At 35.4% G+C, this 18,059-nt stretch overlaps 1 protein-coding gene across 4 annotated transcripts; it reads right to left on the reverse strand.

Moving 5' to 3' along the window:
• Positions 1-429: 429 nt before the first annotated feature.
• LOC105345629 (neuron navigator 3) lies at positions 430-17,134 on the reverse strand. 4 transcript variants are annotated; one of them, XM_034469946.2, is made up of 16 exons: positions 15,358-17,134; positions 11,371-11,485; positions 9,415-9,540; positions 8,968-9,032; positions 8,465-8,591; positions 8,200-8,321; positions 7,773-7,973; positions 7,365-7,445; positions 6,976-7,005; positions 5,775-5,912; positions 5,290-5,645; positions 4,860-4,977; positions 2,318-3,375; positions 1,778-2,038; positions 1,584-1,641; positions 430-1,152 (listed from the first exon to the last, which is right to left on the reverse strand). In XM_034469946.2, the coding sequence occupies exons 1-16, from the start codon at positions 15,739-15,741 to the stop codon at positions 985-987; spliced, it is 3,408 nt and encodes a 1,135-aa protein (XP_034325837.2). In that variant the 5' UTR covers positions 15,742-17,134; the 3' UTR covers positions 430-984. The 4 variants fall into 4 exon arrangements, with proteins under 4 accessions (XP_034325837.2, XP_034325836.2, XP_034325838.2 ...); XM_034469945.2 differs by having other exon boundaries at positions 4,860-4,980; positions 15,358-17,132; XM_034469947.2 differs by lacking the exon at positions 6,976-7,005 and having other exon boundaries at positions 4,860-4,980; positions 15,358-17,130.
• Between the last annotated feature and the right edge of the window lie 925 nt (positions 17,135-18,059).

An 18,059-nucleotide genomic window follows, 5' to 3' on the forward strand; every position in this document is an offset into this window, starting at 1 on the left:
TTATAATTATATATCTGCACTAGCTGTCCTGTGTTTAATTTCAAGAACAATTTTTGAGCCTTATCTTATTTACTGCACTGTGGCTGTGTGTTGAGATACGTGTAGTTCCTGAAATTTTCCAAAATTAAAAGACTGTGTATTTAGATATTTACAAAGTCAGGAGAAGTGATACACTGACTTTACCTGTCAGTTCCAGGAGTTGGCATGGCACCAAATGTATTAGGAAGGGAGAAATAATGACAGTCCAGACCAGGATTCAAACACATGCTCTAAGAATAACTAGTCAGGTGCTCTACCAACTTGGATATCTTGTGCCAGTGATTGAACCAGTCTTTACAGTCCCACAGGTAGAAATAGTTTTAAAGGATATATTCCTGGTTCTACAAATAATATTCAAGATAGATTTTCATGTCTAACAGTAACTACAAGTAAATTTAGGAAGGATCATTTTATTTATCACAGAACAAATACACATAATATAAATAACAACTGGATGGCTGGGTACACTACAGACAAAAAACAGACTATTGCTTTCAGTGGATAATGAACACATGCAATCATAAATAGCATACAATGTATATAAAACCTTCACACATTCAAAAGGTTCTTGTAATAGCACTATCATAGTTATATATTGCCAAACCCCTCCCTGATTATATATACCATATCTGTTAGTACAAACTCTATTAGGCTTGGTAAAATTAAAACTGTTTATAGTCCATATCTTAATATAAAAAATAAGATATTTCACCAGTCCATGTATAAGTGTATTTTCATTCTGTTGAATATAATTACATGTACTGCATGTAGTAGCATAATATACTGGTTTATAAAACTCAGGCAAAATACTGTTCTTTTTCTTTTTGCATAACCAACATACATGAATGTGTAAAAATAAAAAGTTTACTGTATATCTTTATAAAAAAAAATATCATATCTGAGCCATAACCCATTACTTTACAACAGCATTGATAGCAATATGTCTTAGACAATGTATATATTGAGGTTTTCATGCTGGAAACAGTTCTGGGCTTCCTGTAGAATTCTTAGTCTTGGTCCCATGGGAATTCCAATCTTCTCGAGCCTTTCCTCCGTCATATAAGGTAGCTCTAGCATTCCTATGTGTTCAGCATTGAAGTTAGAAGCAAATTTCTACATAAAAAATGGTAAAATTCTTTGTCAAGTTTGTACCAATGCAGATACCAGTGTATGTACAAAACTTTAACTGACAGCTTAGAGAACCATAAAAAAGAAACATAATATTTTAACGGCACATACTTCTTCATCAGCCTATGAAAAAGTGAGTTACGTTCTAAAAAATTAGATACTAATTAAATTTTAACGATTAATAAGGGGCTCATCACTTAACTCCCTCTGCCCCTTTCTCATTCGCTAAAGTTTCACTTAATATGATCTAACTACTACTTTGTGTTTATGCTGAATTTTATTAATCTTAAAAAATTCAAATAAACACATCTCATCTTTATCTATGATTTCTTTCTTGTACAAACACTGATCATCACCGATTGAAATCAGGAATGAAATAAAGGTCCGATTCATATGTCAATCTGATTTAATGTTACCTCATAGCCCAAATTCTTCAAAAACCATTCCATAAGTGGAGGCTCTTGTCCAAAAAACCTGAAAGAGGAAGTGATAGGTTGTAAGGTTATTATGAAATACATTAATAAAGCAATAAAATATATGTTACAGTTACAATAGTTTAGAAGTGACAAGCAACTTAGTCTTGAAGTAAATATATGGCGAATCTACTTACTGTGTAAGTTTATTAATCCTCTTGGGGTTAGTCAGGGAGGGCCCCCACCCCTTGTTGTGTTCTAGAGAGTTGTAACCCTGTGGACCAGACTGGTGGGACAATATGAACTGTTGCTCTTTCATCTCTCGAACTTCTTTGCGTAAAGACTCCAACTCACTGACCATGGAATTATGGGATCGTAATTCGGATGACAAATGGGCTACACTTCTAGCTAGTGTAACTACATGGGATTCCAATCGCTGGAAACGGCGATTTATGGCTCTGCAAAATATCACATAGAAATTGTAAAACATATACTTATTTCATAAATTTTATGAAAACAGAGCAAAATGTCAAGCATGTACCGGTATGTTGTTTTATAGAAAAATACTCTAAAAATTTCAGTCTAATACAGTTTACAGTTGAATATAACCTGGATGCAATTTGTCTATATATCATGTAAAGGACACATATTGGCAGAGTCTGTGCATTTATTGAAAACATGTACAAGTTTTTCCCCATCTTATATAACAAAGCAGCAGAGAGCCGTCTGTAACTCACTTGATGTCTTTGTGGTGGTGGTGATGATGGCTCCTACTGTGTGAGTTGGAATTTCCGGACTGTGATTTGAACTTCCTGACTGGTCTTTGGAGAGAGCTTGTGTCTGAGCTAGCAAGACTCCATCTCCTCCTCATACTGGGAGGATTAGTTCCCAGTACACGGACAACCTCCGAATATAGTCCCTCAAGATTGTCAAGTCTCTCTTTCATTCCACCAAAATGTTCATTACCTCTGAGGTGCATCTTCTGAATTCCATCATGAATTGTCTGCATTTCTGTATCAATGGAATCTACAGTCAAAATGGTATCCTCAATATCAAATGGAAGATCACTGTCAGTTCCCATCTCCCTGACATCACTCAAAACCCCTGAATCTTGCATCCTCTCATTCATTTGGGAGTGCGAAAATTTCGAATGAGAAGATGACTTGAATGAATGTTTCTTGTCATTCCTGCTAGGGAGTTGAGAAGGATAAGTCCGTTTTTTCTTGTCCCCGCTAGAAACCCTTGTAGTGGAGTTCACAACATCAGGAGTTTTTTGGGAGGAAAGAGTCGCAGAATTTGAGGCACGAGGAAGAGGTGGGCCACCCTCTGAGGAATCAGAGTCAGTATTTGATAATGGCGGAAGGGGAGGAGTCACAGAACGGGAAGAAGCCTCACTGAATGAATTCCGATAATCGAAAATACTAGCCTCAGGCTCATGAAGAGTGCTGTCACTGTTAGCCCGAGGGAAAGGCTTTGGAGGAAGCCCTCTGGGATCTCTAAAAACATCATTGCGCTTTTCCTCAGATTCCTTGCTTGCCACTGGCCTTCCTGAATAGTCTGGATACTTTGATGAAGGTCCTATTGTGTGTTGGGAACCGGACAGGTTTTCTGTGGAGGGTTTATTTAGTCCTGTATATGAGACACTACTCGGAGAATGCGGTGATGAGCTGAGCTGACTCGGGCTTGACCCATGACCTTGAATACTTTGACCTAAAGGACTTGTTCTCTGTGTTGTTGGAGGAGTCATGTGATTTCTGGAGTCCTTACCCGTCATATCCAAGTAGTTATTTAAATTCTGAATAAAATAATGAAACCACATCAAATATAAGCAGATTTTTATCCGACAATGAAAGAACTATATATGATAAGAGTTAAATTTGGCCCCCATAATTCACCATTTTTTAAAGTGTTTCGGTTACAATAAAATGTTATGTTATAATTTAGAAGACTTCATTTAAAATATATTTTTCACATATTTGTTTGATTTATTTGCACTCATTTGCAGTATATGACGTCAGAAGTGACGCTATTTCAACAAGAATAGAATTCCTGAGTCCCCCGCCGGTCAAGCAGTATACTAGTATCGAGTCCATCGACCAATGCTGATTTTCGAACTTGACCAAAGTATTAGTGGTATAAACATTTGGCATAAATTTAATGAAAATCTGTCAAAATTTGTAGGCATGAGAGCGCTTACAAGGTCAATTTTTGGATAAAACGGAGTCATTATTGCGGTCAAAGTACCATAACTCCAACAAAAAGTATCGACCAATGCTGATTTTCGAACTTGACCAAGGTAATAGTGGTATAAACATTTGGTATAAATTTAATGAAAATCTGTCAAAATTTGTAGGCATGAGAGCGCTTACAAGGTCAATTTTTGGATAAAACAGAGTCATAATTGCGGTCAAAGTCTCATAACTCCAACAAAAAGTATCGACCAATGCTGATTTTCGAACTCGTCCAAGGTAATAGTGGTATATACAATTGGTATAAATTTAGTGAAAATCTGTCAAAATTTGTAGGCATGAGAGCGCTTACAAGGTCAACTTTTGGATAAAACAGAGTCATTATTGCGGTCAAAGTACCATAACTCCAACAAAAAGTATCGACCAATGCTGATTTTCGAACTTGACCAAGGTAATAGTAGTATATACATTTGGTATAAATTTAATGAAAATCCGTCAAAATTTGTAGGCATGAGAGCGCTTACAAAAAAGTGTGACGGACGGACACACGGACGCACGGACACACGGACGCACAGACGCACGGACACACGGACGCACGGACACACGGACGCACGGACGGACGCCCGGCATTTCTATGTCCCCGCACCGCGTTGCGGCGGGGGACAAAAATTCAATCAAAATCAGTCGAAATTGACATTTTTCACATCTTTTTACGAATGGGAAATAAAGAGCGCATGCTTGAACCAGGACAACTTTTTTGTCACTTATTAGTCTTGGCTAGATACATCTCTGATTAGGATATTTTGTTGGTTCAAGCATGCGCTCTATGTTTCCTGAAAGAAAAACCTCTTTAAAACAAGCTTTTTTATGCTAAAATGCAAAAATGGCGGGAAAAGGCTGTCTTTACAATGCCGTATTTCTAAATTGTGGGCACTTGAATCAAAATGAACATTAAGTTAAAACATCACATATATATCTGTACAAAGAAAACAAAGAATTACAGTAAAATAATGAAATTACTTTTAGGGGGCCATTTTAGGCCCATACCATATATAGTCCTTTTGAAGCTAAATTTCAATAAGAATTGTACCTTGGGATGCTGGGAATGTTGTGGCCTTGAATCTACTTGAACTGAGGTCCTCCCTCCAAAGAGTTTGTTCCAGGCATTTCTCATTCCATCAGCTCCAGGACCTTTAGAAGAGGCTTCACTGCTGTTCATAAAGAAATTATTAAGTTAAAGATATGAGTGTTAAAATTAAGAGAGAGGTAAAATACTAAAGTTAATGGTAGCTTCTTAGTGAGTTGCACTATTCCAGTATGGTTTTGATATTGACTATTGAGTTTGCAACACACTCAGTCTTCTCAGCAAAAATCGAATGGACATGCTATATTCATTCATTGTGGTACAGACACAAAATAATTTAACATCTTTATGTATCAAATTGTAATGATTCATTGTAAGCAAAACCATCATAATTTTTTTTTCAGGTGTTTCAAAACTATCTATTTCAAAGACTTACTCCTCTCTGTTCAGTCCTCTAGCTTCTCTCACTGGTGAAGAAGTGTCTTGGCTAAATCCAAGATTATCATGCCCTCTTCTTGGACTCCAGTCCTCAGGGTCAACACTAGGGGTAGAGACCTTACTCCGAGATTTTTCACTATACCCCTGATTTAATTGCCCTGAGGGAATGGCACTGGGGTAGATGCTTCCACCATGAGATAAAGGCATGTCTTGATAGGATGTGTTGTGAACTTGGCTAGGCTTGTATGGTGATTGGACCCGCGATGATTCGTGATAATTTGATGATGCGCTCGGTTGATTGAGTATTGCCTCTGCTCTAGAACCATGCTGTGCCCTATCATTTGGTCTGGACGGCTGGAAAATATGAATGATACATAGGTCATATCTTACTTTGAGGTACATATACAGTATTAAGACTGTTATCTGTAGAAGTCACTCATAAAAATTTATCTTCTACACATTATCACCGAGGAACTGACATACAATGTATGAGTTGGACTGAGAATGTACAGGTATGGACGGATATCGCTGGTGAGTAGAGTTTTCTCCCCCTGTTGCACCATTACGAGGTTGTGGAGGAAATGGTACGATCAATTCACCATCATCGAAACTCCTGGAAGCCTATACATATAAAAAAAGGATACAGTTAAAGATGGTTCTAAATATTCTATTCAATTTCATATCAAACAAAAGATTTAATACCAAATGTCATTCAAAGATAAATTTCATACATTGATGAATAAATAGAATCAGTAGAGCTTGATGTTATGTAATCTTGCCTGATAAATATAAAAAGAAGTGTTAGTAAAAAGCACTACAAATAGTCATATCAAGGATCAAATGTCACTGCAAATAGAGTACATACTTGTTCATTGTTCTAGCACTGTTGCTTCATTGTACTATCATTGATAGAGGATACTTCCAAGATCCTTCCCAATTCCCAACCCCCTTATCACTCAATCAGAACATCATTTTATGGAGGGGGGGGGGGGGGTAATTAAGAGCTCATACCTAGCCTTTTGGGGTTTGACATATATATATATATATATGTCTATACAAGAAAATATATTAGTGCATGATAAAAGGCAAAGCAAAAAAGAATTCAATTAAGAAAAAATACAAAATTACTATCATGCAAGTGGATATGTTTCAAATGTTTAATGTTTTTGATTTACATTATGTTTAAAAATTACCAATCAAATGGATGGGTTTTTAAAGGTGTCCTCCTACAATGGCACTTGGGTGTGCCTCCCCATTAAATCACCAAATTGTTAGCATTAAATGGTGATATTTTCAAAGATCTATGAATATCTAAAAACTTTCAAAGCTAACAATTGCATTGGAACAATTTTCATAATTTTTTGCAAATGTACAGTCATGTTACATCAACTAAAGAAAAAGTCATTGGCTCTTTGTTCATTTTCCACGAATGATGAATATAGTTGTCAAATATTTTAAAATATTTTAGGTACTGATTTTTTTTATTGTAAGTTGCTTAAACTGATTCAGTCAGCTACAGGAGAATTAATTTAACTTACAGACTATAAAAAAAATGTGGATGCATCAAATGATTTAAATACACCCAAAAGAAATTCATATTGAACACACTGTCTAAATCAAATGATCAGTAGTCCTAGCATTCTACAGATATACAACGAGGTCCTCGCTCTTCTCACCGACTTACCACTTCTACTGGGGGCAAAGTCCAGTACATCTAAGTGCAGATAGGTCAGAGTATTTCACATATGATTCAAAAGAATTATAAATATGGTATTAAATCATAGATTTTCAAATCAATAAAAGAATCTTCTACAGTGCAATTGTGCATTTCTCTAAATTGAGTAGATTAAAAGATTAGTACCATACAGATAAGTGCACATTTTCACAATCCACTGAATTGGGGAGTTTATATGAACACTCTCCAAAACAGCTTTTCAGTAAAAGTTCATATACATAAAATGCCAAGGTTAAAACTATATACCAGCACTGATACACCAGAATATTGTTCAAGAGTGCATCACAGCAAGCAGGAGTATGTAAAAATCTCTAAAAAAAACTGGCACACGGACTTACAAGGTTCTCCCGCTCAGAGGCGGGACTAGAAATCAACGACCTCAATCGTTCCTCCACGGAGTGAGCACCCATTGGTCCTGGCTACAATCCAGGCAAATAAATTCTCAGCTACTTTTCATATACAAGCATTAATTCATTGTGCAAAATTTAAACACTGTGAAAAAAATCTTAATTTGTTCTACCGATCGATGATACACTTGGTGAAGGTGCCAATAAAATTAATGCTCAATGATATTGTGTCACATTTAAATGTGAAGAATGCACCTCAGATGGTATATTTAAATGCATTCTAATAGCTGTTAATCAATCTGAAGTTATTTCTGAAAGTTAACAAGTAGGTCTGTGTTTGTTAAATTGTACAGGTCAACAGGTCTTTGATTTCATCACATCTATTTAGGAAACACCCACCTGAGGTTTCTGGGACTCTGTGGACCAAGCATTGGACATTGGTTTGTTGGCGGGGGGCATGCTGGGTTTAACTGCTGTTGGGGGTCTAGTCCCACCCCCTGCCCTGGGCAACTGAGTACTGTAATTGTTGTGGGAGTACAACTGTCTCCTCTCCTCCACCCCACGCTGGAAAGCTCCACCAGAATTCAGCTCTGTCATTGACTGCAGTAGAAGAAACAGGGTAAATTTTTATAATTACAATGTACTATCAAACAAAATTTTCTATATCAATGCACCTCAAAAGCAAAACACTTTTTCAGCAAACCTTTTAATTATAAGTATTTCTATCATAATTGTAAAAGGTTAAGGTATATTATGATGAATACAACCAGCAAAATGAATATTGTGCATCAAGAAAAAAGAAAAAATGTTTTAGTAGGTAACTTACAATCATTGGCTGAGGAGGAACAGACTGAGGACGAGGAACTGTCTCCTCTTTCCTCAGGATCCCTGGAATCAGGTCCTCTGAGGTATGAGTTGAAACCCTCCTCTGGGGAGTAGAGGGATAATCTACAAAACAATTTCCACATTGTTACATGTACATTTGTAATATTCTTGCATATTTGTATAAAGAAATAGCTAGTTCACCTTAACTTTACAAAAATCATAAAAAAAATATTCATATTTATTCTATAATAAGTTGAAATTTTTACCATTGACTCCTAGAGGGGGTTCCCTCATGCCACCAGGAAGAGTTACTGCCCCTGGCATTTTAAAGGTAGCTACATTGTTACTTCCCTTAAATGCAGCGCTCTTCTTCGTTTTTGTGTCACTTTCTGCCTAAAAATAAAGGAAAATTTGAGCATCAATACAGCTGAAATATGAGATGCATACCTTGAAGGTAGAAAAATCAATACAGGTATAGTCTGGTATACTGTAGATATCATGTTGCATTGATAATTGCTTGAACAAAAATGGAAGTTATCGTTTGGGAGCCAGTTTGCAATTTATTTTAAAGAAAAAACAATGTCCAAATCATGCATATTTTAAAACTGTTTAATTAGCGCTTAAACACTATGGATTTTCTCCCTTATTGTTCCTACGATAATTTCTCATAGATCAATACCAATAATTCTCGAAAATTAACCAGACCATGTGTTTTTACCTTTATCTACCAAAAGAGTAACTGCAGTTACTAGGCAACAACACACATTACCTCCACGTTTCTCTTGATATTCCCAATGAGGAGAAGAGTGGACTTTAAATTCCCATCAGCAATATCTGTAGGAGATGACAGAGGAGGTCATTTAATGAGACAATATTTAGACACGCATTCCATCACATCAATTCATTTAACACTGTATTTACTGGACCTAAACCTGTTTGCTAAATTGTTGAAACAACATTGACGCCAATCTGACATGTAAAGGTTTATAGGGCTGAAATATTTGGCAATCATTCACATGTGATAACTTGTTATTGGAAACTGTCATTCTGGTTAATTTCACAATGCACATCACAAGAATCAATTGAACAGGATACAATCTCAGGTGCATGTAATAAAACCCCCTTCTCATCATAAAATTTAAATTTTTTCTGTGTTAAAAGTTGCATATATTTGTTTGCACCTTTAAATCCCACACTTGATTTAATGATATCTTACCTTCAGCATCAATTGCTGTAAGATCGACTCCTGCTGACTTGAGATGACTTAGACAGACTTGTAAGTTCTTGATTCGGTCCTGTCGTGAGTTTATGTCGGTGTCTACTTCCTCAAGGAATTTTCCACCTGAAAAAATCAGCGACCACCAAACTCAACAAGCTTTGAAAACAAAGACAATGTTCTCCTACAAATTTTGCGACCAGGTAAAATCATTGATCGATACAGATTATCCTCCTGAAATCAAAACACCGATGTTTAAAGTCACCTGAATTTAAGTTAGAAAACAATCCCCGGGAACAAAGCCTTTCTACATGCCCAAGGTGTGATTAGATAGGCCGTTTAAATTTTACAATTGACAACACTAAAACTTGTGCATTATCAACAACAATGCAATCCCAACTCTAGAAATGATGAATTTTGTGTGTGAACACCTATTCTATTGACATAGCCTTGTAAAATAAAGCCTAACATTGCCTTGTACATTATCAGAATAATGCAATGTGCCTGGAAAAATTTAAAAAATACTCTAAAGCAAACAGTTGATAAAATCACAAAAAGCGTGAGTAAACAATAATGCAGCCTTTATCAGGATCATTGTTGGGTTTGTTGACTGTTAAAATTAAATGTATATACACAGAACTTCATGTTAAAATTAGTTACTGTGATTGACATTCAAGATAAGATCCAAAATTAAGGACTGCATTATACATAAGTTTTAAATTTTAAAAATATCAATCCCCTACATATTTGAGATGATTCAACATTGGCCTAAATATCAATACCAGTATAATGTTAAACAAATTTTCTTCCATTGATTCCATTAGATTTGCGTTTATTTTACAATATTTTACAAACTAAATTTGAAATATCCATGATGACAATTATCAGAATATTTCCTTTATTTTGAAGATTATTAATATTGCCAATGTATGTCTGCATGCAGCCCTACACAACTCACCAATACAGAGAGAATATGACAGACCAATCTACAAGAACTCCAAGTATACAAACCAGTGGGACACCTAATATACTACTACATGTATAGCTGTTCAACCAAAGTGTGAATTTTATAACTTGCATTCTTTTTTCATTGACTATCTCATTATCGCACAATCAAGGCATTTATTAATTATTTATTTATCAATTTATACTCTGTGCAATGACCATGTCTCCTCATGTTATTTTTTTTTCCATTTTCCTAAAGGGCCGGGATATAAGCTATTAAATTGGATTCCTCTAATCAGCGAGTTTTAATAAGGTATAGTGCTAGATCACTCAATCAGAAAGGAACACCTGTGATTCTTTTCATTACAAATGCATGCTAGCTATTGTTAATGTGTCGCTAATTAGACAAACAGGTTTTCCATTAACCTACATTGTACATGTATGCTCTATATAGTTACTTTTGAACTCTTTCTGTAACTAAATGTTGCTACCTGGAATCTCTCTTTTTTTCCTGCCAAAATGCCATTATAAGCATGGAAGCAGAATGAAAAGGTCAGTCTTCAAGGCTACCATATATAATACTCCCTACTTAAAGACCTTAAAATGACAATCTCTTTCCTGTATCAAATTTCCTGATAAAATCTTTCCTGATCAGCAATGGATTTTTCTCAATTCATTCATAAAGTTCAAAATTTAAAATTGTTCCATAATTGTAGTAAATGATTCCCCTTTAGAAAAAAATGAAATGCTGATCATGGCCCAGAAAATCTTCTAATGGCAGGTCTCTGAACCTAAGTTTTCCAAATAACCTTACAAAATAACAGGTAGATCATACTATATGGGTGGCAAAACAAAAACACCAATAAGCATATAATTTCTGAATGTGGTGGCAAAACTTTTAGGTTTAATATATGACTCCTTAATCTGAATATAATCATTTGAAAGTTAGTAATGTAAACTAAATAATTCAGCATTAATGTGCAACAACTTCTTGTACATGCATGCACTTACAAGTTTTTTCAGCTAATTTCACTAGTGTCACTCCATCCCCTACACATTTTCTAAGATCCACCACAGATTCTGCATCGGTGTCCTTGAGGACTTTATTCACCCAAGTTGTTAGTGTCTGCAACATAAAAACAAATTGAAAACATCACAAAATGTCAGGGAGATGATGCTGGAAGCTAGAATCGGTAGGACCTTTGTGTTATCCTTTTTATGCCCGCTGCTCCCACCCCACCCCACCCCCACACAATGTGACAAACACCAAATGAAATTTTTATCATACGTGTATTTTAAAGATATTTAATTTTTTTTTATTAATTTCTTTTCTCAATCAAGCGAAGTTTTAAAGGGTTTACAGCGCAATGAATCAGCAAACAAAAGTAATTTTTACAAACTTTTCTCCTTGTACATCTATATCAGTGTAAGATAATCAGTTTATCATTTAATGCCACTCTGTCCCCACATAATGACACTCTACCACAACAATCTGTACACAATCCTGGATCAAGATTTTCTTGACTTTAGAACTTTTAAATCACTTCTGTAAACCTCCGTCAAATTTTGATAATTCTGGCATAAAAACTAATTTCTGTGAAAGGTTTTAAATCATTACTGGTTATGTAATACTGATATTCATCAACATACATATAACATTAATTCACGGATATTTACACAGTCTCTTTGAAAACTCAAGATTTATATGTATCCAAACATAATTTAATGTCCTTCCAAAAAATAAAATTCTTTTGTTGAATTCCCCAAACACCTGGTTTTCTTCTACTGCTTATATGTGCCAAGTATCTTTCAAAGGAAAAAAAATCCAAAAACAAATAAATTGGGGCTTGTATTTCTTTTATAAGATCAAAAACAGTCCGACAGAAAAGTAATTTATCTTTTATTGATTTTGATAGATACTAACCCATTAGCTCATACATTAAACTTCGGGGACATCACAGACATAATAAAAATGTGCCCAATATTATAAGGCATAAAAATGCTGTATACATACACACGTGCATTCAATATATTTACTGGCCCCCTTTTGCTTCATCATTTAGATTTGGCACATATGAAAACACAATCCTTTTTCATTTCACACTTTAATTTACAATCAATAATAATTTACCGGTATGTTCACATTGTATTACGAATTAAAGCTGAAGTACAGGATATAGGTGAAAAGTAAGTCCTAATATCATAAGTTTTTACAAGGTATACATGTCAGGATTAATAAATATAACTGAGACACCTTTCTAACCACCTTTCCTGTTCCAGCATAATACTTCATTGTGTGCCCCTTTATATGCCTACCTGAGAGCATTAATACATCCAAATAGAGTTATACAAGGTCCTAAAGTCCCAAAGCTTCTCTATTATTGTCTTCTTCACTAAACTGAATAATTATTCACCAAAACAGAAAATATCAACTCTATACTATTATAGAACTGTTTTCACATTCCAGATTCCTGAACAATGTGACCTGGGTCCTCACTGTCACTTTCTCTTTAAACTGAGGATTGACAGAGTGAGGCAGTTTTGTATGTAGCAAACGAAGTTCCTATACATAACGATTATGGATTTTAAATATGCAACATGTCCATGCATGACCCATCACTCACTACTGTAAACATACCCAGTCCCTAATGTAAATGGGCTGACAGATTTAAATGGCTGTGAATGGGCCCCAATACTTCAATGAATACTGATTTAAAAGCAAGAACCAGAATATAAGGCCTTCATTGTGAGGTATTAACCTGAATATTGGGGTCCTAATCACTCCATCAATAAAGGCACACAATTCACAGATTTAGAAGAAAACAAAAAACAAAATATGTCCATGTCCCCAATTTTAAGGTTTGCTGAAAGTTGATACAACTTACATAGAGTTTATTGTTTGAAGACAAAAGAGTTCAGGGTTTATACTTAAAGTCTTAAGGAATAATTGATGTTACTTCTTTTGTAGCCAGAATTATGACAAGCTTCTTTTGTTTTGACAAGAACAAAAATGCTTTTATGTTTTACAAGGTTTTGTTCATTTGTTCATCAAAATGTTGCCTGCATTTCATACATAACTTGAAATATTTTAACAGTGCTCAAATATTTTTCTTAACAGGTAGAGTAACATGCAATAATTGTAAAGCATTTCCCCAATAAAACAACATGTAGAAATTTCCTTCAAGAACAATTGTAATTGGCAACACTCTAACCCATTATCATGAAAATTTGACTGAATTTTAAGTTAATAAATAGTATTAAATGGAAAATATATTAAATCATCTGATTGTACAAAATTTTCAACAAATTCTAAACAACTCAATCTGCATTGTAAGAAACCTATGGACTCTCTTGCATATATGCTTTCATTAAGTATATCTACCAGTAATTAATAGTAAGTAAGAATATGCCGCAATTAGTTCAACCTGTACTGTTTTTTGAATACATAGATATTAATAACATAAATATACCCCTTTAAGAGAAGTAGACTTTTCTTTCAAATCATTCTAAACTTTGATATGCAAAAAACATCCTTAAGCTGTCCTCTAAAAAATCCACCGATCGTTTTCATCTTTTCTCTGTGAATGAATCTGATTCTGAAATGTTATCCTCCAGTATGTGTTGTATTTCAAATCTCACATCTGGTTACCATTAAACAAGTTTAAATAATTAACTATTTTACAGAAAACCAATAATTATATGCGTATCGATACAATTATTGAATATAAAACTAACTTTTCATACTTCGCGTCGTCTGATGCATGATGACGCAAGATTTAACGGAAGTTGACTTTAGAGCACAAATGAAACATCGATCCCGATGTCAAGTATGTCTGCATGCCCTCTGTGTGAAATTAGAAGGTCAAGAATACTGCAGTGCTTTGCTTTTAGTATAATGAACGTGTAATAAATTAACTCACATTATTAATTAACACTGAATGATTCACTACTTTCAACATTTTATCATGGCAATTAGTATATTAACTTTTCACAATATTTAACCAAATCCTGCACTTGCAGCTGCACTCATTAATTTATTCATCACCATAAATAAGTTGAACGTACAGATCTTTGATTCCGAAACTGCTTTTTACGCATTATTTTCTATACGGTAAAATTTTCATACAACAGGCCTTATTATTTTTTATTAGTTGTTTTTCAAACATTTTTCTCAAAAAGATAGGGTCGGTAGGTCACATGTAAAATTTTAAACAATTAAGACAGATTTTCACGTAAATTTATAAATGTAATAGTAATAGCATCAACCGTCCACCCCAAGCCCAAAAATATTGAAAACATATCCTATGAAAATTTCCCGGCCTCTGTAAAACTCTTGAAAAATCTCATTTCAATCATGCTGGTTTTGTTTTTTACTTATAAATAGATAGTTTAATTGTCTAAATCCATTCACCTGACTCCACACTTCAAAATTTATTCAATTTTTTTTATATTTAGGTTGGTCGGTCATAAAAACCTAAAAAGAGGCCTGAAGTCAAATCTTGTACAAAAAGGAAGGGGTTGTATAGGGAAACATGGTAAAACTTTACTTCTGTATTGACAGTGTGGTTGGTGCATAGAAAAATTAAGTCTTTCATTACAAAGCCAGTTTCGTTTTTATTTACTTCAATCTGAGTTGATCCAGATATCCCAATTTATAAATCAAATAACACAAAACATCAATAGAATCCCGGCTGACTTTCTGGCAACCTATGCGACGATTTTCAGAGCAAAATGATCGCGTCTTTTTAAAATGTTGTTACATAAAGGAATAGCTTTGTAACTTTAAAAGCAGCCCCAGTGCCTTCATTTAAATTGTTACAAATAACCTGTGGGGGAGAAACTGTTTTCTGATCTGTTGACGCAAAGACAGAAAAATCATACACACACACACACTCTCTCTCTCTCTCTCTCTCTCTCTCTCTCTCTCCCACATGAACACCAAAGTTTTTGGTTAAATCAACCTTGCCATATTCAAGCTGGCATATAACTTTGTATTACCTCACATTCTTTTAAGGCCCAGTCCCCTGCTACAGTCATTCGAACCGGTGTTCTATTGTAACGCGGTCTAGTGGACACTGGCGTCTTTGGACTAGGACCAGAAAGGGCTCCAGCGCTAGCAGCTGCACCACCCTGGCCCCGGCCCGCTGGGTTCCGCAAAATGCCCCGGGCTGTAGATTGCGAACCTTCATTATGAACAGACTCCGTTGATCCATTCTGAGCATTAGGGATGACACTAAAGGTATTTTCTCCGGACCAAGCGATTCTGTTTCTGTCCGGGCCCAACCTCTGGAGAATGGGGTCATCCTCACTGGAATCGCTGGGCTCAGGGATGCGAGGCAAGGACGGTACCCTCCCTGACAGCTTTTTAATCAGACTTGGCATCTTAATCCATTTCAATTAACAAAATTCCTTTTAATTAAGAGCGTTTTCGTCATTGTTAGATCCGCCACTCATGTATGCACTAAGCACCTTGTCATTCTTAATGAACAATACTGATATTTTGTACGAATAATTCGATATTTATAAAATGAATGAACCAATCCACCCATTAGGAATTCCAATGACATATGACGGTGTATAAAAGCCAAATTTACTTTACAAATCTGGTCACAATAAAACATTTGTATTTGCCACGCACAAATGCCCCGTTGAAATTGGATGCGTACGTTCCATTTAAACAGGTAGATGAAAACAAACGAGAGGGTGCGAAATCCTTTGGCGATTCCTGTCAACAAAATCCCTGTTTGTTCCGTCCATTGTCCTGGTATTTCCACTAAATAAGTAAAAGAAGCAATCCCTGTAAGACGGGAGCGCTCGTCGTTTGCTCGACCAAACACTGACCAGCAGATTCCTGGCGCCGCTACCCTGCGTCTGTGTTCATCGTCTCCCGACCCTCACAGAAGCAGCCAGCCCAGTGCTTTGTTTGGCTTTGATTACGGAACAAGACAAAAAGCGTAAAGTTATTGATTATCAAAAAAAGATCCGATGGCGCAGAATCGAAGAGGCTTAACGCACCTTTTGAAATATTTCGAATGTTTCATTCCAATTGCCGGGAGGAGTGAAGCGGTAGTTAATATTCCATAACACAGATCTATTGTTTAACTGTCCGTGATTGAGAATTCTATTATCTTAGTTTGTGTCAATCAAAATACACATTTCACTGGCCCTTAAGAAAGAAAATTAAAGTCTATTGCTATACATGAGATAAACATAGAGTTTGTTATTGGTCAGTGAAGACTGAGTATAAATATGAGGCGTAATGGCATAGACAAATAAAACGAGCTTAATTTAGTGAAGTTCCCGTGATACGAGCTGCTCATAAAGGGGGAATCGATATCCGAAACCTGGGCGGACGGAGCGCGCAGGTGTCTCACCTGAAATCAATTACACCCGCCAGTTAAATACAACACAGCTCGCATGTTGCGCAACAATAGACATGGATGAACGCCAGTATGGATATCCGATGAAATTCACCATCCGAAAAATCCTCCCCTATTTGTTACACAAACTCCTCACATATACAATCTCCAGCACAGGTATATCACGGAAATAATCGCAAACAAGAATTTATTCAATTTTCAGAGTCATGTACGTTTGCGATATTTAATACACTTTTGGGAGAGAGTTCTGAACATGTTTATATCGTTGAACGGTATACATATGGCAAGATTAACTATCGGTTTGACGAGAAAAGTACTTGTTACATAATCACCTCTCTCAGGTAAAGACATAATGCACAGAGATTAAGTAGCTTAGCCACGTAAGATAACTTTCACCGACTCTCCACTGATTTATGACCAGCTTCTCAAAATCGTACCCAGACCCAACAATAAAATCGATATTTTCCCGTTTAATCAATATGTTGCAAGCCTTGCATCCTTGGCGAAATGGAGGTAAAATGATTCTGCATGGCTTATAATAGTCCAGAGACCATCAAAACGACCTCCTAACCATGCGCTAATCCCCCAGGCAAATTGAATATTTAAAAATTTCCCATTTAACTTTATGATAATTCATCCGTTGATGTTTTGACTTACTGCCTATAGTACAGCGCCTCACTTACTCCTACCACAATGGCATGTTTGCATATAACCCGAAAATCACTCCCCAATTCTCGTGCATGTAAAAAATGAAGGCAATGAGTGAATAACTACAGTGACTATAATAGATGAAATAATTGATTTAATTTTACACTTTGTCAAAAGCAAGTGTATGTAACATGCACATATTTCTTGAATTACTTAAGAGTAAAATGGCCATGAAATCTTTTATAATGTATCTGTGGATTTTTATTTATATATTCTTTTTGCATAGTGCACAACTGTACTGCACTCAGACCTATTAAGGATGAAGCCATCGATAGCAAATTCATTTTTAAAAACCCACTTGATTTCAAAAGTACATCTAATTGTTAAATCATGAAAATATTTTAAAAGTGTTCATGTCGTTAGCAAATTTAAAATAGTTTATAAGTATAATTATTACCATATATTAAAGAATTCATAAGTGTATACATTATATGACGTTTGTTACAATGACTCCATTCTAGGATTTCTATTCCATCCGGAACTGGTCACCATACAGACCCTGGGAAAATACGTCGGATTGATCCAAACTTAATCGTGATTTCGATTTCGTGTTGCGCCAGCATGTGTGTCACTAAACTATCAAGTACCATAATATATACATATATTACTTAA

The sequence above is a fragment of the Magallana gigas genome, chromosome 6 (genome assembly GCF_963853765.1).
Source record: "Magallana gigas chromosome 6, xbMagGiga1.1, whole genome shotgun sequence".
Taxonomy (NCBI): domain Eukaryota; kingdom Metazoa; phylum Mollusca; class Bivalvia; order Ostreida; family Ostreidae; genus Magallana; species Magallana gigas.